This window comes from Colletotrichum chrysophilum, assembly GCF_026319265.1.
Source record: "Colletotrichum chrysophilum strain AFK26 chromosome Unknown scaffold_109, whole genome shotgun sequence".
In the NCBI taxonomy this organism is placed as follows: Eukaryota; Fungi; Ascomycota; class Sordariomycetes; order Glomerellales; family Glomerellaceae; genus Colletotrichum; species Colletotrichum chrysophilum.
Window position 1 is genome coordinate 92,368 of NW_026517396.1, and position 26,720 is coordinate 119,087.

The 26,720-nt window shown below is 52.0% G+C and overlaps 4 protein-coding genes across 4 annotated transcripts; 2 read left to right on the top strand and 2 right to left on the bottom strand.

Moving 5' to 3' along the window:
• Positions 1-7,708: 7,708 nt before the first annotated feature.
• On the top strand, positions 7,709-9,089 carry COL26b_010330 (uncharacterized protein; the record flags this gene model as incomplete). Its single annotated transcript, XM_053183036.1, has 3 exons — positions 7,709-8,376; positions 8,439-8,545; positions 8,602-9,089. 3 exons carry the CDS (start codon positions 7,709-7,711, stop codon positions 9,087-9,089), a joined length of 1,263 nt encoding a protein of 420 aa, XP_053033022.1.
• A 507-nt stretch (positions 9,090-9,596) lies between these two features.
• On the top strand, positions 9,597-10,030 carry COL26b_010331 (uncharacterized protein; the record flags this gene model as incomplete). Its single annotated transcript, XM_053183037.1, has 2 exons — positions 9,597-9,800; positions 9,884-10,030. 2 exons carry the CDS (start codon positions 9,597-9,599, stop codon positions 10,028-10,030), a joined length of 351 nt encoding a protein of 116 aa, XP_053033023.1.
• A 2,186-nt stretch (positions 10,031-12,216) lies between these two features.
• COL26b_010332 (uncharacterized protein) lies at positions 12,217-13,152 on the bottom strand (the record flags this gene model as incomplete). The annotated part of the gene is made up of 1 exon (XM_053183038.1): positions 12,217-13,152. The coding sequence occupies one exon, from the start codon at positions 13,150-13,152 to the stop codon at positions 12,217-12,219; it is 936 nt and encodes a 311-aa protein (XP_053033024.1).
• A 7,593-nt stretch (positions 13,153-20,745) lies between these two features.
• Positions 20,746-22,895, bottom strand: COL26b_010333 (uncharacterized protein; the record flags this gene model as incomplete). Its single annotated transcript, XM_053183039.1, has 5 exons — positions 20,746-21,191; positions 21,242-21,440; positions 21,508-22,374; positions 22,425-22,565; positions 22,839-22,895. The coding sequence occupies 5 exons, from the start codon at positions 22,893-22,895 to the stop codon at positions 20,746-20,748; spliced, it is 1,710 nt and encodes a 569-aa protein (XP_053033025.1).
• Positions 22,896-26,720: the final 3,825 nt, after the last annotated feature.

Here is a 26,720-nt window from a genome sequence, read left to right on the forward strand (position 1 = left end):
ATCAGGAATAATCGTAAGAAGCATCGGGCCACACAATGCAAGCCACGGTTGATTCCAATGTTGGAGACTCTGCAGACATCCTCATGGGACAATTGGCTATCCATAAGTCTCGGCCGATTACCATGACTCTCTATGGACTGCCATGGCTGGCTATCGTGATGACAATGTGCGAAGACCCGCTGAACTTCCATACTCGCTGTAGACCTGGCCAATGGCGTGCTTTGGGCAATGATTCAGCGCCAAAGTTTTAGGTCAGTCGGGTATGCATGAATCTAACCACTCGTACCTGAAGGGCGGTTGCTCGTTGGAGGCAGGCTCAACAGCTGATGCGTTTGAACGCATTCAAAGGAACAGTAATCAATGATAGTAGTAGCTGGTCCGAGTCGAAACTGAAGAGAGCTTTCGCCCTGAATTGCACATAAGTAAGTATATCTCATGATATCGTGTGCCAATCTTCCATATCTTAATATTTGTACTGCATTGTGAGTCCATGGGTGGCGGCATTTTTGTGGACGAGGCGCTGCGCGGTGTTTTCGCTTTCACTCTGAAGGATCCATGCAGACCAACGTTGGGTTTGTTTGATAATCTTCTAGAAGCGCCTAACGTCGAAAATCGTAGCCACATTCGAAGCAAAGCGTCCGAGAATGCTGGTAATACCAAAATCTTTTGGATTATCACATTTGACATATCGATGTGATCAGCGTATTCTATTATTGCCGAATCCTACTATGGCTTGTCTATATTTCATTTGTCTTTATCTTTGAAACGAGAAGCAAGAAGAAGACTATTTGCTGTTCATTATGTGCCATATTCACGCTAACATGAGCAAGACATTTAATCCGTCGGGCTCGACCATTTCACTTTTTATCTGCCCAGAAGCTTATCGCTTTGCATGCCCATAGCCTGAGCTTTGAGTAGAATGGATTCTGGTGATAGTACATATATGTGCTACCTGTGTGACTCCAGGGAGCTTTGCGTCCCGTCCAGTTTGGACTCTTGTTACAAAACTTTGCAAGCGAACTTTGCCACAAATTTGAAAAGCTTTTCGGAGGGATTCAATTCGGTCTGAAAAAAGCAGCAACATTGATTTGGAACAATCACATCGCCTGCGGTCACACTGACTGAAGGGCAACAGGTGATCCTTACCTCACTCTGCGGCAATCGACGCGGACAAGCCAAAGATCTCGAGCAGCCTACGCAATCAAAGGATTCAGGCATCCCATTCCGTAACGAAGAAATAATGAAGACATCGTCGAAGCAGGTCTTTATTTACGGGCCCACCTGTGCTCAACCTCTGCTGGCCTGGGTTTTGACTGGCGATGCAACTCGTGTCGACGAAATTGCGCAGCTCATCCAACCAGCTAGAGTCGAATGCCTCGCCCTCCAAAGATTGAATAACTGCGACTGTCCTGCGCCCGCCAAGAAACACGGCGCACCGATTCATGGCTATGTTATACAGTTAATGACGGAGTCATAGAGAAGAGAGTTTCGACGATGAGACTTACCGAGTCGAAGATGTTCAAGCCATTTTGACTACGTCCGATGAAAAAGAAGAAGTGGTGGGCGCGCAAATTCACCTGCACTATGGCCACAAAGGTTCACATTTTGAGGAGCTGTGGAACTTGGAATGGTTCATTGAAGAGAGGCTGGAAAATTGGATTGCGGTCCTCGAAGGAGAAGATGCCGATGGTCGGAGGTTGTGAGGATTGAATGAAACTTTTGTTACGAAGCAAGAGAACCCTGTGCATAAAATTCAGACACACGAACACCACATAACACACGCAGCGCAAAGCCAACGTCGGCGACTCGGCACACATCACACAAGGTTGCGCATTTATGACTTCATAAACAGCATAGACTCCACCAGTCGTTGGATATCAAACAAACACCATCAATTGAAGTGGCTACGAAACATAATAAGCATAATGTACCGTATTTCATGCATGCCGGCAATATCGGCAGAGATGTTGTGATTATACTGCCCGCAAATTACCCGTTGCATCGAGAGTTCCTTTCAAAATTCTGGTCTTGATAAGAAATACAATAAGACAAGTTTCGTTAGCAACCCCTGTCACATTGTTGGTGCCCTCAGCTTTGTTGTTGATGGAATCTGTGCTCGGCAGGCCACTATTAGGAGGCGAACCATTGAACGCAACTTATGAGGATGGCGTGTAGGAAAGGCAGTACGCTACTGGCTTGAGCAAAAGTCCCCTTGGGCTTTTTGTAGTGACATACTCAATGCGATCTTTGCTTGAATACGTTTCTGAGGTGAAACTCGGAGCTGCCTTTGGGTATCATACCTCAGAGCGCGCGCGAATCATTGGGAAAGCCCTTCTTCTCAGACTGATTATTAGGAAATGTGAGCGGGCGTAATCACCCAAAAGTTGAATAATGGAATCCATTCATACAACAGCTGCAAGATTTGGTCTGATTCGGGCAGGGCGCCGACCGTTTACTTGCAGTAAGTTCAGCCAGTCCAAACTTCTTGAAATGTAATGTTTTGGCTAAAACCTACGATTTCCTGTCGTCCGAATACCTCGCGTTCCAGAACGTACCCGATCTACCATGCGGCCGAGTGTGGGGCAGCCCGGGGCCGGATTCACCGTCAATACCGGCGCCGGCCATGCAATGAGGAGCGAGAGCAGCACACCACACCAACGGGTAGACTATACTATCCGCCAATCGAAACTCTCCATCTGCAAGTTGAGTTTGTCTGGAAACTTCTGGCGCCTAGAGTGTGTGTGCTTCATGACCTGCAAGCAGAAAAACTATGTGCCAGCTTGCCCGGAGGCACGTGGCCGGGGATCTGGACGGCAGAAAGTCTCTCGAGAAGCTAGTCCTGGCAACGTGAGTTGCACGTGGAAATTTGGGCAGCGCGCGAGTCTGGGTAAAGCACAGGCCTAGTTTGCAGAGTTTCTCGAGTCTTGGCACACCTCCATCTTCAAAATACCATGAATCACGAATTCGTCTTATTCGACGGCACGATCGAGAGCTCGGGCATTTCTCGATACACGGACGGTTCGTGGCTATGACATCTCATGGAGCAGAATAATTGCAGCCTACGCGTCATTCGTTAGTAGTAGCTCATTGCAAACATGGAAGCTCGTCGCTACGACAGAACCGAATAAGACGGCACATTTGCTAGAACTCAATAGTCGCCTGGACACCATGATACCGTATGAGGACCCATTTACTTTCTTTTTGCCATAGAAACCTTAGTTAGAGAATTCCACGGCAGTCATGATGAGAATGGCAGAAATTGATCCATGTGGTCTTGGAGACGTTCGAATAATCTAACAGCAGGGTACCGTGGCTATGAATGAATCCGGCGCACTGGTTTAGCTTAGGCGCATCGTATCTCGGCACGGAAAGTTGTAGCATCTAAACTCTGAAGGCTAGTGTATCATGCAGTCTTTCAAGATGCTCAGCTGAAGCCAGTCATTCAAATACGCAGTTACTGGCACAAGAACACATGGCTGGGACTTACTTTCATGTACGCGTCGTTCTCAAGCGCCCTATCTCAAGCGCCTCATGCACCTTATGACTGACAAGAGTAGAAGCTCCTGTGGTGGCTGCACACGACAGATATAAGCACGGGCTTCGATTATACAATCTGATTTTGCTTTTTATATAGCAAGATAGTAAAACGATCAAGATAGAGCTGAAGTTTGACTTTTTTTCTAGGAGATACTCGCGACAAGCGTTCAGCTCGGGGACCACGGCAGTCCTGTAGGCAAAGTGATTCCAACTTGCAAGAGCTCCTGTTTATCGCCTTAACTGGGAGCCTAGCTACTGTAGAATTCGCAAGACCCATCAAGGTTTCATTCGTAGAACCGTCGGTCCGGGAAATCGGAAATTCAAAATTGCAACTGGCTTATGGATTCGTAAGAAAGGGTCGCCTGGATTCGCAGCCGTCATCAAGTAGTCACAGTCTACCTCCATGCGCATAAGTATGGACTGCGTGTCTCGCATTCTACCCGCTCCGGTCAAGAAATGCCTCTTCTTAAGCGATCCGTGGAATCCGAGTCCGTCCTAGAGCGTTGAAATATAATTTCTGTCTACTCCACTACTTGTGGCTATGCTTGGGCTCCTATCCCCCGACCTCCTGAGTCAGGAGACAGATGGACCCTCGATTTCGGTCCCACGAGCTCTGATATGATGACAAAGATGAGCAACAACGCGATGGGTGGAAGTCCAAACGTGCATCTGCGAATTAGCCGCCGTTTACCAGCTCAGGGGCTATTCGATGTCAAACCTACCTCCTCACCGCTCACCGCTCACCGCTGACCAGACTGTAACGTGGTTTTCGGCCTGTGACAATCTCATGCAGTGAGCGTTTGCTTTCTGAATCCCTCGACTCAGGGTGACGCGCCTGCCGTGCATTGGTACCCTACGGCGAACCTTGATATCGCAACTAGTGTACGTAAGACTGTGATGTTTGAACGCTTGGCCAAATCTGTTACCACTGTAAGGTATTATGTCTCGGGTATCGAAACCCTTTTGGGAAGACTATGCCCGATCCTGATTCGTCCAAGACCATGTCGAGTCCCTCCTATAATCTTATTGCCAACCTCAAGATTCAATGAGGCGTGGTTCGTTCTGCAGAATTTGAGTAATGCATCAACTTCCAGTATCTCGAAAATCTCGAGTAATGTCTCTTGGGAGGCTCACGGTCGATTGCTTGCCAATCCAGATATCCTGGGGTAATCCTCCACTCAATGGAGTCGAATCTCGTACCCGTAACCCCATCAAAACGTCCGCATTGTCGGTCAGGAGGCGGTAAGCTTGGGCACCCGCGGTGGTCCTTTGTGGAACCAGATGCTCCCGCAATCATGCGATATCTTCGACCCGCGCCGAGCACTACCAAACGAACTGAGGGTCAGACATGATGTGCTTGCCAGGTGGTCAGCCAGAATCCACAATGGCAACATTCGATGTTGCAAGTCTAAAGGTTGCATTCTTGCAACGGAGTTGCGCTGCATAGCACGCTCATTGGCCGACGATACGAAAGCGTTTCTTGACTCTTGCCTCGGCGGTTGACCGACGGACGCTTTTCGATCGAGTGCCTACACTACACTTTTGCGTGACAGACGTTCTAGTTGCCTTCTATGAACAATTATGTAAATACTGACTTGCTGTCATCAGCGGCAACGAATCAGTGCTCGCACGGAAACCTACTCCGAAACCTGCTGGACCCGGGAGTCCCTAGGTGTTGCTCCCATGGTGCGAGATCCGTCTCATCTTGACGGCGATTTGGTTCGGTTCTAGCCGTCTCTGATCTTACCACACACGTTTTGTGTCCTGGCCGCAAAATGAGGGAAATCTACGAAGCAAAAAAGTCGACGGCTTTATCGAATATCTTGTTTTTTACGAAGTGTCCTCATGAGAAACCGAGACCGTGAGACGGGGCGCAAATTACAGAATCCGTCGTATTGGAAATTGCGGTAAATGACGTGCCGGTTTTCGTGGTAGGGGTGCCTAGTTTCGCGGCTCGCGGGTCTCATATGTTCTGGAGGCCCGGATCGGCCGGTGACCGGGCACATTCTGGCCGCAGTCCCTATTTTCTACCTTTTCCAACGAGTAGGGGTCCGTTGCTACTCCACGTGCGGCAGTCCTTTTCCATTTGATGCCGGTGGCCTCAGAAACCCTTGATTTCGACCATCGATCTGTGGTGTTTTGAATCCTTGAGCAGGATCGCTTCAAGCATGCTGTTTATCTTTCCCAATTATACTTCTCATCTCGGTGTGAAGTGCCCAAGTCGCTACTGTTAATTGACAGTTTTTCTACTCAACGGAAAAATATCCGTATGCGAATAAGAAAATTCGCGGTCAGATCTGAAACGAAAATGCCGTCCGAAGCTGATGCCTGCCATCTCGATGCTGGATCCAATGATGTTCTCTGGAAAAGTGTCCGGCTCTTTTAAAGTTTGCCAGCATCGCCCCTGCTCACGTTGGAACCTCAACAGCAGTACAACAGTTCGACAGATTTCCGTGACCAATCATTCTCTAAAACTGTGAAACATTCATAGGAAACAATTGAACTTCTTCTGCCTAAGCAGAAGTAATACTCGCACTTCATCTATATCAAAGCTGGGGTAAAAGGGCTCTTTAATGTCTCTAGTGGTTGGTGTGGCCCATGGGAAAATGTTCAGCTCAACAATCCCATACGCACGACGGATATTTCAAAGGCCACATTTCAAATTGGCGATGCGAATGTGCGTGCGCAGCCACCGCATTTGCTTCCTAAAGGGGCGAGTCTAACATCGGGGCCGGCGCAGTGGATCGTGAAAAGATGGATCTCACGAATCATTACTTTGTAACCGGCTCGCATTCTGGGCCCCCACGGGTAATGACTCAGGTGTTGTCCGGGGAAGACTGCCGGACGTCAGTGGCAGCGGCATCTTGGATTCGAGAACTCGAGAACCCAGGTCTGAGCTTGGGCAGACATCCCATCCTCGCTGAAGTTGCGAATAATGACTCGCAGCTAAGGAATGTCAGCATTTCCGCCGTTGGCGACGGCAAACAGTATTAATAACCCGGTTTTCTGGTACCGACCGCGAAACCTCAGAGCTGGGGCTTTTGTCTGCCCAACCCCAGTCGTGAGTTGTTTATTACACTTTCGTATCGACCGGGGCGCGCCCCTTAGGAGCGATTAGGTATCAAAGTCTAAATACTAGTGGACCCCCTATTTGGTAACCTCAACAGTATCACTGCGGACTAAGACGCCGCGAAATGTGCTCCAGGGGTCCAGAATCTCGGCACGCCGCAAGTTGTCAATATGGACGCACTTGCCACATTCTGCCCAGCTTGCCAAGACAAGTCATTCCCAAGACTTGCGGCTTAATGCATCTGGAGCTTTGAGCACCTGCTGTTCTTGCTTGTTGACTCTTGATTCGTCCCCTGAGTCGTTGATATGACTGTGGCTCAACATCACTAGCTCGACTTCAAAATGAGAAGGACTGTATTTGATATTGCCAAGACCTCTTTTACCATAGCTGACGGCAAACTGGCAACTTCAATGTCCGTCTACATCAAGCGTCGTCTTTGCATTCGCTTATGTACCGGTGGGATGATTTGTATTGAAATGACCGACAAGTGTCCGTCCGCGGCAGGGACACTCTCCTGTAAGACTGCAGCAAGGGCTATTGTGCAATTGTAGTCCTCTTGACTCGAATCATGAGGAAGGTCGGTTGCAACAATGCAGTGGGCCTTTGCTCAACTCCATCGACTAGGTTCCACTCCCGCGCGTCGACAACACGTTGAGCCCCTGACCCTGACCTAGCCAAGCATCGTCGTCTAAAAGGATTCTCTATGTTGGCTGCTTTACCTAGTACAGCACACAATGCCCGTCTTTACACGCTTGAAATCTCGGCGAGACCCAAAACACCGCCTCTTCAAGCCAAACATCGTGAGAGATTTAACTTTGAGTATAAGAAATGAAGATACCTCGTCAATTCCGAGAAAAGTTAAAGCTGTATCCGAAGGCCCTGAGACAGTAACACTGCGTCTACAGCATGTGAATTGTAACCCCAAGACCGCTTGGCGGTCATCACGGCCAGCCCTGGGGCTTCTCCCCCCGGGTATAAAGACCTTGGTGACCAGAGAGGGAAGGAGTAGTCCGACTCGAGCATCACACACCAAGCACTTCATTCATAGAATTACCTTATCCCACAGAGCATACGAAGATACCTGAGGACCAACCATCCAAGATGTCAGCCATCTCAAAGACCCTCAGCAAGCTGGCCCGCGGGGCGCGGAAGCCGGCTGCCCTTACTCAGTCCCGCCCCTTGGCAACAGTTCAAGACAACAACCTCGCAAAGATGGCCGCCACAATGCCGCCAGGCCACAAGGCGACAGTTGCCCAGCTCGAGACATTCACCCTCCCAGAACGCGTCACCGGCAGCAAAGGTGATATTGCCATGGGAAAGGCCCTCGTCGATGCCTGGCGCCGTGACGGTATCCTTCAAGTTTCCATGAACGACAAGCAGCAAGCCATCTTCAACGAGGCCACTGCGTCCAGCAAAGCTTTCTTCGCCAAGCCTCCCGCCGAGAAGGCTGCTTGTGTCGACTCTCAGAGCTATGCCGGCTACATCGCCTCCGGTGAGGAGATCACGGATGGCATTGCCGACTACTCTGAGATCTTCACCGTGACGAAGGACCTGGACCTTGCTGAGCCCCGTGTCCGCGCAAAGTGGCCCTGCCACGGCCCGGCCCCTTGGCCTGACTACGAGATGAAGCAGCCCATGACCACTTACATGGAGTACCTTGGTGAAAGTGGAGAGAAGCTTCTCCAGCTTACGGAGCTCGGTCTCAACGTCCCCGCCGGATCTCTGACCAACCTGACTGCCGACGGATGGCACCACATGCGTATCCTTAGGTGAGCCACACCCCACGATGGGTACCACTTTACTCCAAGAACATTTGCTGACTCGGTCACAGATTCCCTCCCACGCACAACACCAACGGCAAGGGCAAGGAGGGCCGTGGTATTGGTTCCCACACTGACTACGGTCTGCTCGTTATTGCCGCTCAGGACGACGTTGGTGGTAAGTTTATATAACCTGATGTGTATCTCGCCACGACATTCTAACATGACCTGTAGGCCTCTTCATCCGCCCTCCCTATGACGGTGAGCACTACGCCAACTGGGAGAAGAGTGCGGCTGGTATGAAGGAGGACGATGAGAAGTGGCACTACGTCCCTCCCGTCCCCAACGTCTTCACTGTCTTCCCTGGCGACATCATGCAGTACATCACCAACTCCTACCTGCCCTCCACCCCCCACAAGGTCGGCCTGAACACTCGTGATCGCTTCGCCTTCGCCTACTTCCACGAGCCCAGCTTCCAGGCCGTCGCCAAGCCCCTTCCCGGCTACGACGTCGGCCAGTCCCCCAAGGAGGGCATCCACTACGGCACCCACTTCACAAACATGTTCCTCAGGAACTACCCTGAGAGAATCACTACCAAGAGAATGATGGCTGAGAACCGCCTCGCCAAGCTCCAGGATAAGGAGCTGCGCACCCTTCCTCCCAAGAAGGAGACTTACATTCCCAGCGTCGGGCGCCAGTCCCAACAGCAAGCTTCTTTGTAAACACTGAATTTCTTTTACTACTAGCGACTAGCGAAAACAGGTTGGAAAAGTCGGATCAAATGTCTAGCGGCGATGGAAATACCAGATTGAATCATGAACACAGACATTTCACTACTATATAGAGAATAAGACACATTAAGTCTCTGATTCCCTTCGATGCAATATGACGCAGTGAGTCAGGTAGTGAGAGATCGCAGAGCAACACTTGAAGTTGGGGTTAAGCTTATTGATCGGCAAAGTTATGTCAACTATCACTTTTTCCATACCGCCCCCTCTGTTGGCGGTTTAATTTATCTGCACCTGAAACTGGGTCACACTCGTCAGTGGGCAGCAAGATGCATTCAGAGTTCTGACGGTGCTCGCTTGCAATTACAGGCGCCAATAGCGTTCTTCGGAGGCCTGAGTTTAGGCCTCGTCATCCAAACCCACCAACTTCCCCACAACCTTACCCACAACACCTCACTCAAACTTTACCTCGTCCCTCGGGTCGTCTAACCACTTCACACCATGGCGAGCACAGCGATTCGATTCGTCGCAGGAACCAAGAAGTCTCCCCTTGGAACCCTGTATATGCAATGCCACGTCAAGCCGGGTGCATCTCGAGTTCGCGAGGGCGTCACGGCCGTGACCGACGCGACCGTCGAGCTGTGCGTCTCAGCACAGGCCCGAGAAGGCGAGGCGAACAAGGCAGTTGTGAAGCTGCTTAGTGAGGTAGGCGGGCTATCGGAGCTTATTTTGCAACAACTATTGTTAATATTACTCTGATTTGAGATTGTACTAACATAACCCACCAGGTCCTAGGACTTCCAAAGTCTGACCTGACCATCACTCAGGGGCTGAAGTCAAGAGACAAGACGGTCGCCGTTGGCAACGTCAAGGATGGCGATGGATTCATTGCGATGATCCGAGAGAGACTTGCCAAAGCTGCTGAGGATGACTGAGCGAAATGGGCAGAGAAAACGAAACGACGAGATGAAGAAAGATACCCAGACGACAAAAAACGATCCAGTACAAAGCGCCTTCCAATGATGGCGCGCGTACATCCCCTAGATCATTGGTTCTCACTATTGAAATTCATGTTCTTCAGACTGGAGAATTTTTTCGATTATTTTCTCCTCGTCACAAATCTTCCTTCCACTCGAGAATTACATTTAGGTGTCAACCTTCCCAATACCTGCCTGACCACATGCCAAAACTCTCTCGGGGTTTCAGGCAGCCCACAAGAGATGACTGGGTGATTTGATATCCATCAACACTCGATTATTGGAAATTTTTCATTGACCATAGCTAAATTCTATAAAATCCCCAGTTCAAACCATCCGGTTAGGCTTTAACCTTCCTTTCTACGGACAATCTCAACCGGGCATGATGAAACAGAAAATCATGAAGCTTGCCCTGGATTTGGCGCAAGAGTTCTAACATGTAGAAAGTGGCTATACTGAAATGGGGGGGCTTGTGTCTCCTGTGAGATGTTGCCTCTCAGTCTTGCTTGCTCTGCCATGACGTCTCTCCTTTTTCCTTCTGACTATTGTCCATCCATTCGTATCGCAGGTCACCGCCTGCGAACACACCTTGATGACTGCCGCATGACTCTGAAGCAGACATCGTTGACTTTTGACACTTATTGTTACCCGTACATCTCTGTCTTTCAAATCGTTGAAGAAGTTCATTGTTCGAGGTCCGCCAAAGATTCCCCAATTAGCTCCATTCTTATAGTCAAGGTGGACATAGTTCGACTGGTTTTTGATGTTTTCGTCCCCTAATTCGATTTCAAATTTGATAGACTCATAATCCAGTTCTAGCGTCTTTAAATTCGGTAACTGGGCTAGCGCGTGGAACTGAGGGGCACGTATTTCCATCGATACAGAGCGATCTTCCACACAAAACGCGACGTTCTCGACTTTGGCCCAGAGTTTTGAACACTCTGCCTTCGGTGCGTAAAGCATGGTCCAAACCGCATCCGTATAGTGTCCCGGGGGTAAGAAGAAGGTGTCGACACGCGGCAACACCCAGGTGAACGGGTTTGGTGTGCCTTGGCACGGGAACTTAAAAGGACGAAGAGCCTTTTCCGCAAGCTGGCGACAGTAAGAGTTGATATGAAGGATGTTAAGAAAATGTTTGAAACGATCTTTGGCCACTCTCCTTGCCTCCCGGTTCGACCAAGTGTCGATCAAGAGTTGTGTACGCGGGTCGCCCATATACTCGCGGCATGTTGATTCCAATGTCCAGGAAGCTGGCTTAGCTGAAGCCTTGGCCTGTTCAATGGCAAAGCCAATAATTTCCCACTTCAACTCATTTGGGAGATGTGGTGCGGCCACCGCATCATCAGAGCGGAGCTCACTCTTGCTTGCCTCCTGTGCAAGATGTTGGGACACCGGCTCGAGGTCGTGGTTGTCCGCTTTTTGTTCAAGGCGCTTGGGTCCTGACCTCTTATTGCGACTCTTGCGAGGCATCTTGGCTTCGAATAGTTGTCAAGGCGTTTATGGTAATCTTGTCGTTGTAGGTAGGGTGTGAAGATGGTCGTCAAATCCTGTGCTGGGAATGTTCAGGCCAAGTAGCTGGGTATATATGGTTGCATCGCAACTATCTCCGTTGTCCGATACCGCGATGTCCACGCCTAAATTTTCGTACCTTTTTCTCCTCCACGATATTATCAAGGTACCTTGGAGATTGCTCAGACAGCACCTGGCTGGATACCCCAAGATTCACGAGTTCGTAGAGGTCTTGCTATGTGGTTCGAAGGTAGCAGGGCTTGCATTTTCAACTTCGTTTCATGACAAAGTATTCAGTTGAAAGCTTTGCTGGAAGTGCCTTCAAAGCAGACGGAGAGACTTTGTCTTAGCTCACCAACTTCTTTGCCTCCATCTTTTACCTGGCAGTCAGCGGCAACGGGTGTATATATTCCAAAAAGCTGCATCACTTTGTATGAGCTCCTAAGCATCATTGTACGGAATGCATCTAAGCGATAGGTTCAGAGCTTATTGACCTTTTGTCAATGAGCTTTCTTGAAACCTCGTAATACTGCGAATCTCTTGCATAATTGTAGGCAGTAGGTCGAGTCGTATCGGAAAGTATATTAATAGTAGTATCTGGCGCTCGACAGCCTTTTCGTCTGCTTCAGAGCCATCTACCAAGCCGACCCAAGAGGTGGAAGAGGCATAGCCATGGGCTGACCATCAGCCTGGATGACAATCGAGGTTCCAACTACGAGACAATCCAACTCGCCGATTACATCTTTGCTCATTACGCAGGCATCCCTATCATCATAATTCCATGTGTCGTACGCAGCCGTCCACTCCTGGAGGATGCCTCCCGCACCAACGCCACGTCGAGCAACGAGGGATGCGCGCTTCTTGGCTGCCGCCTCTGCTTCTCCGAAAATCGTCTTTTCCATCCATTGCATGACCCACGGGTCACTGGCCAGCTTGTCCTCAATGATCTGGGTCATTTCGGACGTTCCCATCTCGGCGATGGTTCCCTCTACAGCGGCGGGGGCCAGACCTCCAAGGGCAGACCCAAGGACGGCACCAGCAAGAGCGAGAATCTCAACTCCCAACACTGCGTAGAGGACCGTCAGAAGTGGGTTTGCGCGGCCGCCTGATCCGATGACGATGCGGTTCGGGTCACCGGGTGAGTCCTGGGTGATGGTCCATTGCGATGTTGGCGGGTCTTCCAGCGTGATCTGGTAACTGGTGCCGTCGACGTCCAGGCTGAACGTCTTGGAGGAGTGCGACCCGATGCAGCCGTCAAAGAGGCCACCGTCGATCTCAGTTTGGAACGTGAGAAAGCTTGGGGTCAGGCTCTCATCAGGGTTGTAGGCGTCAAGGGTATGTTGTCCATCCATGTTCGCCAAAGCCGACCCGATGTCGCCAATTTGCGTAACCTTCTTGTAGTAGTCTAAATAGTCTTGGTAGGTGCTAAAGTCAGAGCCAAAGGAGTCGGTGAGGCTTGTCGTTCTGTAGGCAGCGTAGTAGGAGGTGAGGTCGTCTGTTGAGTAATCGCTAGGATCTTGGAGGCAATTAGACCCCAAATCCATGTCGACGGTGACTGGGACGTTGGCCATATTGATGATTGGCAGCATAACTTGCATCCCAGCTTCGCAGTATCGAGCCAAGGTCATCACGGTCACTAAAGTGACTAGTGAGGTGCGAGAAAGCGTCATTCTGGCAAAGATCTTGAGGATGTGCTGGTTTTGCCCGTGATTCAGACTTTTGGTGTCAGAGTTATGGATTGGAGTGCCAAGAAAACGAACGTTGAAGCGAAGACAACGTGAGATTTTAATACTCGTGTGGTAGCCATGGAAAGCTCGCCTTCCTACCTAGTTCCGTCCATAAAAATTGAAAGCTTGATGCTCAGAGTTGAACACCTACCAGCAATTACCGTCTGCTGTTCTAGAAGTCTGCCTGTCTTACATGCCAAGAACGGGTCTGGATCGTGCTCTTTCTTCAGGTCGGCACTTGCAAACAATGCCAGCTTATTGACTGTGCGTGGCCAAGTATGCCGCAAGCGGTTCACCAAATAAAGCCAACTCAGAAGGCGTTAGATTTTCTTTCTGGCGATTCCTACCTTGACCCACGCTTACCAAAGTCAAGTACCGACTTCTTGGGACCAAATCCACGTGTGGCATGGTTTGCGCCTTTGACTTAGCCAGCTTTATGACGCCACCTTCCCATCGGTCGGTGACAGCAGCGTGGTGGCTTGAGGGAGGCTGGAAATCTACTGCCCACAATCTTCGCAAACATCAAGATAGCATTACCAAAGGACCAATTCTCGGATATCTTGAACAGCACCTCGCGGACGATGCCGGGAACGCAGCAGGCGACAAGCAATCGCGTCCGAACCCTTCTTATTATTCGAAGGGCGCAACGGGACCTAGTGAAAGGTCTATCGAAGGAGGGCCTGTTGGGAGTCCCCGAGATGGTGGGCTAGGCTTCGTATCATTTCTTTTGCCTGTCGCACGTGCCAGCTATCTACCTGCCACAATGTATCAGAAGCGGCGGTGACTCCCTTCCTGGTGGTCTCATACATTTGGTTCCTTCAGCCAGCCCCCAAGGAGACGGCAATGATGTTTCGGGCCCTTACTCAGCCGCTTAGATTGTAAGAGGAATGTTCACAGCTTGTGGTAAAATGCCAGTAGATTCCTGAATCCAAAGTCCCTGCAAGCAGCAGACGAAGTAGATCTGGGCTCAGGAATTGACCAGCGTTGCCTGGACCAGTCAATTGGGCAAGAATTATCATACGAGAAGAACACTCCCAACCAAACACGAGGTTGGGCAAAACCTTGTGTGTTGCTATTTGAGATTTGGTATTGGCCAGAACAAAAGCCATATTCGTGGCTTGAAGTTAGGAATGTGACGCTGCAGAGGTGACGGAATGAATTTCGTGCCACATTGTCTCATGAAATTTCATCGTGACCTACTACTGAAGATCAGTGACATATTGACGATGTCCTCAAGGCCTGATCCCCAATATCCGGTCTTATAGTGTATCTGATAAGTCTTCCACAGCTAACGACTCTTTGTCACTCGAGACCTGCCAATCGGCCTCAGGAGCTTTCAAATTGGCCTCATTCTTCAGTAAGCGGTTACTATGGGAGCATTGAATATCAAGATTGCTGTCACTGTTTGTCTCTGATCGTATGGCTACTCAAGTGAGCCAGGACGAACTTCACCAAACGCAAGCATGTCTCATGGACTAGGCCTGAGGCAAAATCTCCGTCAACAAGCGAGATGCTGAAAATAATCAAACTCGATGCAACAATTTCTTACGCGACAGGAATGATAGGCATCTGGGAGACAAAGTGAGGACTTCAGGCATCTCGCGATCTTCTTCCCGTGCGATGGGCGGCGAGGATCGACGCAAGGGGTTGGGCGGCCGAGGGGCAAATAAAGGATACCTAACACGCCCAGAGCATGAGACACATGGCGAATACAGGAGAAATAAAAATGCAGCTGCATATTTAGATAAATGCATATTGGCCGGGCAGCTACATAAGTAAGTACGAGCCGATTCTCAAGGTTGATGTGTTCACGTCTCGTTAGATGTCAGTGGCTATGGGAATATGTCAATGATACATACTGCAGGTCTCGAGATAAGGTAACATCTTGAGAGAGGCCCGGGGGGCTTTAGAGGAAGTTGCCGCAAGGTACTACCGATGCTTTGAGGCAATCATATCCATTGATAATATATGTTTTTGAATGGTCTGAGAAGCCCGTGTAGAGTATGTTTAATATCATTGACTATTTTCTGTCACCACGATGTTTCGGTAGCATTTACATACTGGTAAGCCTTTGGCTTCCCAAGTACATCGGAAATATTGTAACCATCATTCTACAGGACTTCAGGGGGAGACGTACGTCGAAGCCTTGACCACCACTCTGAGAATTTAGAAGGACGCTGTAAATGTTGGATGGTGGTGAAGTATCGAATGAGTCCATAACAGCAGTCATTATTTCTGACAGTAAAGACCATAGACCAGATTTTGACCCTCTAGCCAACTGGTGTCATTGATGCAGTTTGTAAGTACCATGCCTTGTCTTTTTTTGCGCTCCGTCGTGCTTTCAGAGTGCAATGAGATATACCTAGATACATCGTCCTTGTGTAATGGATTTGGTCTTTCTCGTGGTCGGAATATCGTTCTAGTGTGCAAATTCATCGGGTGAGAAATAGGCACTGAGGTGTTGAGAGTACATCCAAGGTACACGCACAGTAACAGACAGACCAACCTCTGCGTGAACACCTGACGCGGCGTTTCGAAATCCATCCCCAGAACACGGAAATGAAACTGAGTATTTGATACCTGATAAACAGCAAGCACCGCGGCGTATGATTGGTAAACGGGACATCACCTTTTGGTCTTCACTGAACCACTTCCCCATGCCCTATCCGAAGCACGCGTACAGTTGGCACCCCGTAAGTAGGAATATCACAAGGTGCTTCGACCTAAAGTGCCAGGGATTACGAATCTTCGTCGTCATTGGCCAATGGGCAGTGGGTATTTGGATGGGTGTAAAATGGCGTGATTCGTCGAAAGTGTGTAAGTCGCTCCGGATTGTAAGTATGGGTAGAACGATTGATCGTGAATTGATATCCCGCTTCGCTCGTGACCGAGGAGAAGCCTCGATCATAAGGTATGACATGAACTGTTATCAACTCACCTTAGAAAAGGTTCATCGCTACCACGTAAACCATTATCAGACATAGATATTAGATCGTATCAGTGCAATTATGCTTAATTTCATGGCCCCTGCCTACTTTGATGCCAAGATCGCGGAGTAAAACGTCCTATCCTCCTACCACCGACCGCACTAGCTCTTCACTCACAGGCAGATGCGAGGACCGTTGACTCGCAATAGCCAGCCCCCCTTAACAAGTCTTCAGCCGCACGCACAGTGACGGGGGAAATTTGGGACTTGTCCCGTTATACGAAGTCCGACCCAATCACTGCTGGAAGGGATAGTGTCGGGCTTTCCTGCTTGGGCTTCTGTGTGCCGAAAACATGCCCCTCGAAATGTCTTTCCAACGCTGAAAGAATCAACGCCATCGCATGATTACCAAACCACCAGACGCAACGGTCGAAGGCGCTTTTTAAAATGGCATGCTCGGGCTGAGAGGTGTGAAGGGGGGAGGGGCAAAGAAATCCATGACCAATTACCGAGTTTTGAAAAGGGCGTCGCCTGATGATGTCTGAGACTCGCCTGGAGAACTCGGTGAGCTTGTTCAAGACGGTGATACCTGTGACTTGTCTGAGGGCTCTCTTGAAGCCCACCACCTGGAAGAACACCACAAGCTCACCGACTCAGGGAAAAGAGGATGCGAGGCCGATTCAGTGAGACGTATGTACGCGTAATCTGACCACAAACATCACGCAATTCTTCAATGCCTCAAATGCCCCCTTACCAGAAATCACCAAGAACACCAAGGAGCAAATATGTAGCCAAGATAGCACAAACCCTATCACTGCATCTCTCGCGATGTTACACGAACGTTCCAGGCCTATGTGACCAGAAAAGGGCGAAAAAGCAAACACCGTCGCCCGTGTCTCGCTCGCAAAGCACCAAAACCTACCATTCCCGCCAATGTCGTCCATCCCAACCCAAAGCACGTCTTCTCCTGTCTACCGCATCCTCCTTTCTTTTTCCTCATCCACAGATGTCGCTTTTACATCAGAGATACCCATATCGCACGTGTGTGGTGGGTACGGACCGCTCATTGGGAGCCAACGGGCAAAGGGAGACGGGAGAAAGTTGGGCAGATTCCCCTCTCGGCTGGCCTTGCGCTTCGGGGCCCCCGTTCAGCTAGCCATGTGTCGAGACATGAGTGATCGTCGGTTCGGTCACATCTTTCCAGGATGCTGGGATTCCGCGCGGGATGAGGGGACTGGGGCAGGTAGGGGCCGGTGAAGACATTTCAGCTCGTAGGCATGGTATGGACGACGGGATGAGGCAAGGGCCAGGACGATCGGCTGATAACCATCCACCCTCCATCACGGGAAGAAAGATGATGGATGGCAAAGAAAACAGCAAGCACCGAGCAAATATGGGAATTGAATGAATGGGGGGTCTCGGGCCGAGACCCTTCTTTGCGCCCTTGCTCGCTTCCGAATATCTTTGGCACACCCTCAAAGTGCAAAAAGAAAGCCTTTCGTCCCGCGTGGTGTGTTCGGCCGTCCCAAGCTTTCCCATCCTAATCAATCATCACATCATCCGAAGAATGGAGACCGGACTTCCAGATCGAGATCTTCGCTTCCGAGAATCCCATCCTTCTTCACGTTATTTCGGTCAATTGCCCATGCCGACACACATACGTGTTCGCTTTCGGAGAAGCCTATCCAACGTCGGATCGCTTGTTTGGGATGCATGAAGAAAGAAAGAGGCACTCAACGAGGGAAATGGGTATTTCAATCCCCATTACCCCTTCCTTCTTTGCCAGGTGCAGTGTGACTTGCCGACGCGGGTAGTTGCGACCATCTCGCATGAAGCCCCCCCAATGATCCGAATCTAGACCCAGCCCACGGCCAGCACCAGCCAGTCATCTTTCACCCTTTAGGCAGGACCTCTTAGCCAACAGCCTAGAGTGGAAAAAAGCAGACCACTTCTCTTCCCACAGACTCATCTCGACTTTCCTCGTTTGCCTCCGACACAATCACACCCACCAGCTCCGTCGCTTCCGAACTGTTCGTTGCCCTCATTTACGACGACGACCCAGCCCCTCGCCTCGCACGATGAGCAACAACTTGACCACTTCCGTCTCCCTCGAAAAGTTGAGCTGCCCTTCTCGATCGCCGGACGAACGCCCAGAGCTTCCCATCAACAGTCGCAGATGACCCCCATGGCCTCCGGAATTTGGACGACAAGGGTCTAAATGGACCAGACCCTTTCCACGGCAGGCATGCAAGCTACGTCGGTGGTGTTATCGAAGAGCCTCGCCCGTCACTAGCCAACATGGCTTCTTCCGAGCGCTTTATTGTTCACCAGGCACGCACAAAACGTCGATAGGGTCATCTCTGTCGAACTTTTCTGAGCAATAGCGACAAGTCTCCTACATCGAGTCTCAGACCCCGACAGAAGCAGGGCCTGGACACAGGAACAGTACCTACGTGCTACATCTCCGTCGACTTTCATTGAGATGTCTAAAACACCAGCGGCATCATCCGTGATGGGATCTTGTTGAACGACTTCCCTGGGCTCCCAAGTACTCCGTACCGGTATCTTGCCCAAGAAGTCGATACTGTCCGCTGCCATCGTAAACCTCACTTCAGAGGAACCAGTCACGAGCAGTCACACAATCCTGACCGCTGCCCTCCCTCATCTCCGCTGGCCACAGTCACTGGGACTAGACCCGAATGGCGATGACTGTCTTGACATGTAAGTCCCATCTCGTCCCATCAGCCCCCATATGCATCCAGCATCCATCCACTAACACAACATGCCAAGACCACCAATCGCCAACCACTTACGCAGCAACCGCCTGACTTCAAGGGTCCAGCCCATCGTAGCCCTCAAACGGGCTTCGCTTGTGCTGCAAGGACGTTTGGCTAGAGGAGCCTGGCCCATGCGCCTTGGCTTTCCTCGTCCCAATTCCGGCCGATGTTGCCTTAAACTCTGCAGACCTCCCCCACATCAGACGGACGCAGACGAACACCCTTCAGGCCTTCCTCTCTCCCATCTTTTTCCCCAGACGAGTCTGCCTGCTTTGCACAGACGTGAGATCTGTTCCATGACATCAACAGATTTCTCACATCTCAACTCAAAAACTCCACACCCTCCATGCGCGAATCCCATCGATGGAACCTTACTCGCGGTACAAAACGGTAGCCCTACGAAAATCCCGCCCTCAGAAACACGTTGCCGCTCGCCCCGACTTCCGAATGGTAGCAGACGAGCATCCTCTGTGGGACCAAATCTCTCCTTCCCGCGGGGCGCAGCACAGCAGCAAGGTCCCTTCGGACGAAAATCCCCGAGGGAAATCAGAAAACGACAAACTCACACGCGCGTGGTACCGTTGAGGTGAATCCCAGAGTTCTAGGCCCTTCCGGACCGCCTTGGCAGGGACCCCGGCCACATCAGACCACCGGGCGCCACACTGCCGTGGTCCAGACCGCAATCGACCGCTCGTGAGTGCGGGGGGTCCCAGGCCTCAACGCTACACACACCAAACATTACGGACCCATCCAGGCCCCTTTCCCTTCCAAGCCGCTGCCCATTGGCACTCAGTCACCACCCGTACGGTTTTGCTATGCTGCGGCGCTGCGTGTTGTCCTGCAACTGCGCGTCTACCCGCAAGGGTTCAGGGTCCTGGGTCACCCGAGATCTGTATGACAACCCCGGGCCTTGCAGAGCACATGCTGGGTGGAGGACTGGAAAGAACACTGGAGAGGCTTACGACAGCTCAGAAGGGTACCTACGGATACTCAGCTGCAGGTGGTGCATCCCTCTGACTCCCTCGCTCTGCTGCGCCTTTATCTATGCCCCGGGAAGCTGGCCGGGAGGGCAGGGAATCACTGGCGAACCACTGGCGAACCTACGTCCGGGCGTCCCGCTGACCAACCCGTATGTCCACATCAAAAGCATCGCATCCTGCTGTGGTCCACATCGGGTCATCTAACGAGCAAGTTTTCGTACGCAGCGAAGGTAGGTATGTATATATTCGTGACCAGGAGTTGATCCTCTTCCTAGATGGCAGCATATGGTTTTCCAAATTCGCCGTACGCATCCCTTACAGGTTCTAAACCGCGAACCAAAAACTTCCCTCCCAACGCCGATCACTGAGCCTGTTGGCCGCAAAGGCTTCTGTGCCTCATTGGCCATGATATCTGGTCATCATCCATGCCAGAGTCGACAGGCGACATGCCCTGTCGGTGGACATCGTCAGTCGCCATCATTCTCGACGAACTTTTGGTATCATGCGCCAACTCTACTTCCTCCTCTTACAGTTCATCGCTTTGTCGCTCTGCACTACTGCCGACCCTTTGGGTATAGTAATCTGGAAAGAACCTCCGAGAACCTTGACCTGTCGACCGTCTACTCGACACAGTCAGAGTCCCATGTGTGGTGGAAATGGATCAAGCCGTCCGACCCCAATTAGCGACAGCGACGATTGTGCTGGCGCGAACTTGGGGGGGACCGCAGTTTGATGTTTTAACAGTTGTGGTATATTAGGCGTATCCACCCTGTGGACCGTACAGCCTTTGCCTCTTTTCCGGGCGATCATCCATATGGTCTGGTACTCGCATTTGCTGCATGCCTGGAGGCATGTTTTGGAAGTTTGGGCGTTGCGCAGATGTTGGAGTTATCACCATTTGCGCAGTGTTGCCTAGTGGGTAACCAGTCTCAATATTGGTGACGTTGGGTGATGGCTGGTGAATCTGACCAGGCGAGTGCCAGGAAGTAGTTGTCGCTGGCGATTGACTAGGAGTCGAGTCGAACTTAACACCGGGGTTCATTGCAGGCACGCTCATGTTGGCGGCGTGCAGCTGAGCAGCCCCATGCCCAACAGCAAGATCGTCCTGAGGCGCATCCTTGAGAAGGTGTGCCACATGCTTGCGGAGGATTCGCAACATGCCATCTTTGGTGAAGGGTTTCGCCAGAACATCATTCAGGCCTGGGAAAACGTCAATGCTTGCTTCACTACATTCTGTCAAGAAAACTTACTCCAGTTGAAGTAGTGGCTAATGTCTTCAGGGCGAATATTGGAGGTCATGGCGACGACAGGAACATCAGGGTGCACCTCACGGATCAGCTGTGTCGCAGACACGCCGTCCATCTGAGGCATGACGATATCCATGAAGATGAGGTCGTAATGCCCGGATGGCACCTCCTTACACTTGTTGACGGCGTCGATGCCGTTTTCCTAGACGGTTGTCAGCTGCTGGCACTTCATACCTCTACAGAGCAAATCATCTGCAATCTCAACGTACAGCAATCTCGACGATACACTCCATCTGCGTCAAAAACTTGGAACCGATTCTCGAACACGTCCGGTCGTCTTCGACGAGGTACACCCTCGGCTTCTTGCGTCCCCAAAGTCCCTTGTCGTTCGAAGGCGGGCGCGGGGGTGCGACGGCGGCTGGAGCTGGTGTGGCCGGGCCGGGCTCAGGCTTGACAACCGGGTTCTGGAACTCATTCATTGGCAAGGAGTTCAGAGTGTAAGGGATATTGTTGAAGTGGTCTTGGGACAGCGGATCGATGCCTACATTCTCGCCCACAGGATAGACAAGATGACGCATGTTCAGGTGCTCAGCGGCCATCATGGGCGGCATGCCGGCAGAGCCAGCCTGGAACATGAGGCCAGAGGCGGAGTCTGGCGGAGAGCTCTGCGCGTACATGCCGTTGAGTCTTTCAAGCTCTTGGTTTATTGCAGGGTTCGTCTGCACACTGGAGAGAAGTTCCCTTGCTCGTCGCAACTCAGGGGCATGCTCGTCGACACCGCCGCCATTCATATGCGGGTTTTGGTAACGGGCGCCTCTCATCCTGTCGTCAGCATGCCCCATGTAGTTGAGCAGCTCGTGTTGCGCCTGCCTCTGAGCATCAATTATTTTGTGCATGGCGGTGACATCAGCGAGAAGGGTCTTATTGGTGCGTTGTATATCAATGACCTGTTCTTGCAGCGCCTGCACTTGCTGCTGTTGCGCGAACAGGGTCTCCTGGAGCAAGTTGATGGATTGGTTAGTTGTGAACTGGTCTTCCGTCTGCTGCGTCTTTCTTTGTGCGGGAGCCTTTCGTCTGATATTGTCCAGGTTATCTTTCCTGTCAGCCCGGAAGGCCGAGTGTTTGAATTCCCAGGCCTGGAAATGAGTTTAGCTTCAAGGACCGCGTGATGTGTCGTGCTCCCTACCTGCTTGCCGTATGGCGACTCGTTGTTCTCATCGTTGCGCCGCAGCTTATGGAAGTCGTACTTGTTCAGCTGTCGGACAAAGCTAGAGAAGTTGCTGTGCTTGAAATGTTTCGGCAAGATGTCGTTGGTGAATTTGTCGGTCTACAAGCAGGTTAGCCTATTGTTGCCCTCCATCCCTGCGTACGACTGCCGCGCACCTCCAGAATGACAAATGTGTCGCCTTCGTTTCCCCATCTCACAATATTCGAATAGGCCGGATCTTCCAACATTCTGTTACACATGTCAGCCACGGGTCAATATTGGTGCGCGTCGAAGGGGTAGCCGGACTTGTAGAGTTTGCGAACCTGCGCGCAGGAAGTTAGCATGGTGGATCGCACCAAAATCAGAGACGAAGTCGTCAGGCCATGGACTCACAAAATCGCTGGAGTTGCTGCCGCCGCCTTGGGCGGCAACGCTGTCAGGTTCGGGCATGATGGGCGCCGAGGGAGGGGGGAAGCAGTCGTCGAGAGGATGTGTGTCTGTCTCCGGTGCTTGGGGACGGGTGACGATGGAAGATTTGGAGTTTTAGGAGGACCGGTCGATCTCGAAGGCCTAGACTTGGTTCTCGAAGTTGCAAGACGGAGCAACGGCCCGCTTGATAGGAATTTTTCGTCGTTCAGTGGAAAAGAAAGGTACAATCGTCGGAAGGTGTCGAGTCCAGAAGGGTCCAGGGATTTGGAATCGAAGCTGGCGAGAGGGCAGGGCAATCTCCACCGAAGCTTTGGCAGCAATGCAGTCGTATCCGGTTGCGGTCTCTTGCGGGAATGGAAGCTAGAGAGGGTAGTAAGGGATCTAAGACAGTAGAGGCCGTGAGAAAAACATGCAGCCGGTAAATCGTGGAATTGGGCCGATCGATGCAGAGCGCTAGAACCGAGTGAAGGGACGGGCGGGCTCGAGTGTAGAAGGAGTTGAAGGCTCAATTGGGCGAAAGGTGAAGTTTCGTGGAGGTCAAGAGACAAGATCTTAGAAACTGGGAACTGGCGCAGGGCACACAGAACAGAGATGGATGGCGGACCCGACGTGGAGCAGGCTTGCTAGACCTGGTGCTGGGATTGCTGGATTGGTGCAGGTGCAAGTTCGCTCTCTGGGCTGGCTGCTGGAGGTGCTGCTGGAGCGGTGCTTAGCTGGTCCTGGTTCGTACAGACTGGACCCGGCCGCCGAGGGAGAGGGAGGTACGGGGACAGACGGGGGTCAAGGGGGGAGGGGTGTGGGTGACTTGGGAGACTTGAGTGACTTGGGTAGCCCGACAGGGAATGGGGTTGAATTGGATTTGGCGGCCTGCTGTTGGACGAGAGCAAGAGGAGGAGAGGAGGAGAGGAGACGGGGGATGGGGTGTGCGTGTGAGTTGTGGTGTGTGGTGTGGTGGTGCGGTGTCTCTGGAGACTGGTGTGCTGTGCTGTGCTGTGTGCTTGCTGCGTTCTTTGTGGATGATGGTGGATGGATGTTGCTTTGCTGGTTCTGCTTGGTGATGGGGTACTTTGTACTTTGATCTAGCGCTGGGCGGCGGCGCATGAGCTGGTACCGGTTCCCATTGGGTGGTGGTGGTGTTGGTGCTGATGCTGGCGCTGGCGTTGCCGTTCGCGCTCGTACTGCCGCAGCCGCAGCCGCTGGCGTCGTCGTCGTCGTCGTCGATGCTATCGCCTTTGCCTGCCCGGTTCTTGGGTGCTGCTACTGCTCAGGCTCAGAAAGCAGAACGAATGCGAGGCAGCAGGGAAGAATTCAACCCTGGCGATTCGAGTGATGCAGGGCACAGGTGAGTGTTGTCGGCGATGGATGCTGGGGACTGTGGGCGGATGCGAGGCACAAATCCAATGCAATACGACAACGATGGGAATCGCGAATTGGAAAACAGTGGGCGGAAAGCGAGAGCCGAAGGCTATCGGGAGACGTGCCGCTGGATAGGTGTCTTGTCTATCGCAGCCTGGCAGGTCACACACAGATACTGAGTAAGTGAGGATGATGAGGAGGGAGTGAGGAGCCGTCGGGTCGGCTGGGCGAGAAGGGAAACACGGTGGAGAGAGGGATGGGAATTCGTATGTTGGAATTTGCAGTGCTGCAGCCTTTGAGTGCCCGTGGAACAGTCTGCGAGATGCGAATTTGCCCAGATGCCTGTTCCTGGTTCGCGCCTGGAGCGTATTGGGGGCTCCAAAACGGGAGATGGAATGGGTTTTCTTAGATTGATGAAAATGGGGGCGACCGGGACTGGGGGAGACGTGACGGCCGAATCGCCAGGCAAGGTAGGTAAGATAGGTTCGCTTCCTCCCACTCTCTCGGGCACTGGAAGGGGGGAGGTTTCTGCCTCGCCTATTGAGTGAGGTTCAGACTTCCGCGGGCAAGGCAAGCAGGGCAGGCTGTCTTGCTGGGTGCTGTGCTGCAGTGTGTGAGGTGCAGTGCAAGTGCAGATGGCAGGGCGGACGAGGCAAGGTAAGGTAAGGAATCCTCGGTTCCTCAGATTGCTGCTGCGTGGTGCGGAAGCGGGTGCGGTGCGGGCGGCGGGCGGCGGGTGCCACTGCCACTGGAGCTGCCAGGCGTGGTGCTGCGTGGGTGGGTGGGTGCAGCTGCGTCCGCGTCCACTCACTGAAGGTGAGCGAGTGTGTCGTGGGGCAGGCGGGGTGCACCTGCACTTGCTCTAATGAGCGGGCGAACGTGGTTGACTTGATTTGTGATTTGTGTACGGGATATGCATATTATGACGATCAAGACCCGTCAGATGTGCAGCACAACTTTGCCCACTGCCCATGGTACAATCATTGCTCAGGTGTGCTTTTACTAAGTGGCCCTCTGTGCAACACGTACTACCTAAGGTAGACACCACGACTCTAACGACTATCAAAAACCCACTGGAGCCCGAACTGCTGGCTAGACTCGGCGTTCGCTGTCACCTTCGCCTCAGGCTTCTCCAGTTTGCCGTGCAGCGTCCCGGTCGCCATCAGAGAGCCTGGAGAGAGGGCCTTGCCTTGCCTCAGCCAGCCCTGTGCCTGTCGCTATCCCTATCCCAATCCCATTTGACACCGCGGTGGACAAGCCCAGGTGCCCAGGTTGCACTGGAAGTGGTCAAGCTGCGATGGGGACAGACGGCACCCGCGGCGTGGATCAGCCCTTGTGCTTTCATCCTCCCATTCGTCGGAACCGAGCTGCAGCCTTCTCCACAGCTGGGACGTCTCCAGTTGCTGCCGGCTGCAGGAGCCCACTGCTGATCCGTGTCGAAAACAATGACCTCATACTGTACTTTGTGCTACTTGTCGGAATTCCCTCGGCCACCTTGTCCGCCACTCAGGAACGCCTTCCCGTCCTGTTTGTTCCCTTTCTCGCCGCCCGCACCCAGTTGGCCACAGACGTCAGTCAGGGCCGGGGGCATCTTGCAAAGCTCCTTCCCAGGCTTGACTTGCCAGACACCACAGACGCCAGAAACCTTGCTCATGATTGACAAAGTCGGCCTGCGACCGACGACTTCTGCCTTCCATTTGCGTTGGCACCTTCGGTACCGACAGCGAGCTTGATGGAAACTGCTGATGTTACCTATCCAGAACCTCAGACAAACCTCAAGGAACCCACATCCATCTCACTTTGGGGTGTTTTCACCGTATCGTGTTGCACTTCTGTCAGGACATCCCCGGTTCGTGGTTCCGACTAGTCTCCGACCTGACTGCACCGCGCTACGTGCATGCTCCGGCATCAGGCCAGACGCGAGTTGAGCAGTGATGAATGAGGCGGTCGCCCGCTTGGCCGAGTTGAGAAGACCTTGCCGACCATTAGACGGCGACGGCTTCCCAGCCCGTGTCCGCAGCCCGCAGACCGCAACACGGCTCCGGCTATTGCTTTTCGTCCCATCCTGATGTAAGGTACTGCTTTCTATGCGTTCTTACGTAGGGCAATGCAATTCAAGAGTTTCCCAACGTCGACTGGTAGCTCAAGGTTTGGCTCAACACCCTGCAAGCCATAGAATAACCTTACCATCAAGCTGACCTGCTCGTCAGGAGAAAACATACTCTCTCTCAACATCATCTATATCCCGGACGGCTCCGTACTGGACCCTGAACTTGGCCATCGGCCACAGTAATGACTACTGCATAGTGCAGTACAACGTCTCGTCCACCTCGACCGCTACCTATAACCTGAGTCCGGTACTGAATCCACAAGGCGATCCAGATGAGTAGCGCACGCGAGACAACCAGGGAGCCCGAGACATAGGGGACTCGGAGCCAGCGCCGACGGCGGCGGAACCCAGACGACGCCCACGACGCCCCAGAAGAAATT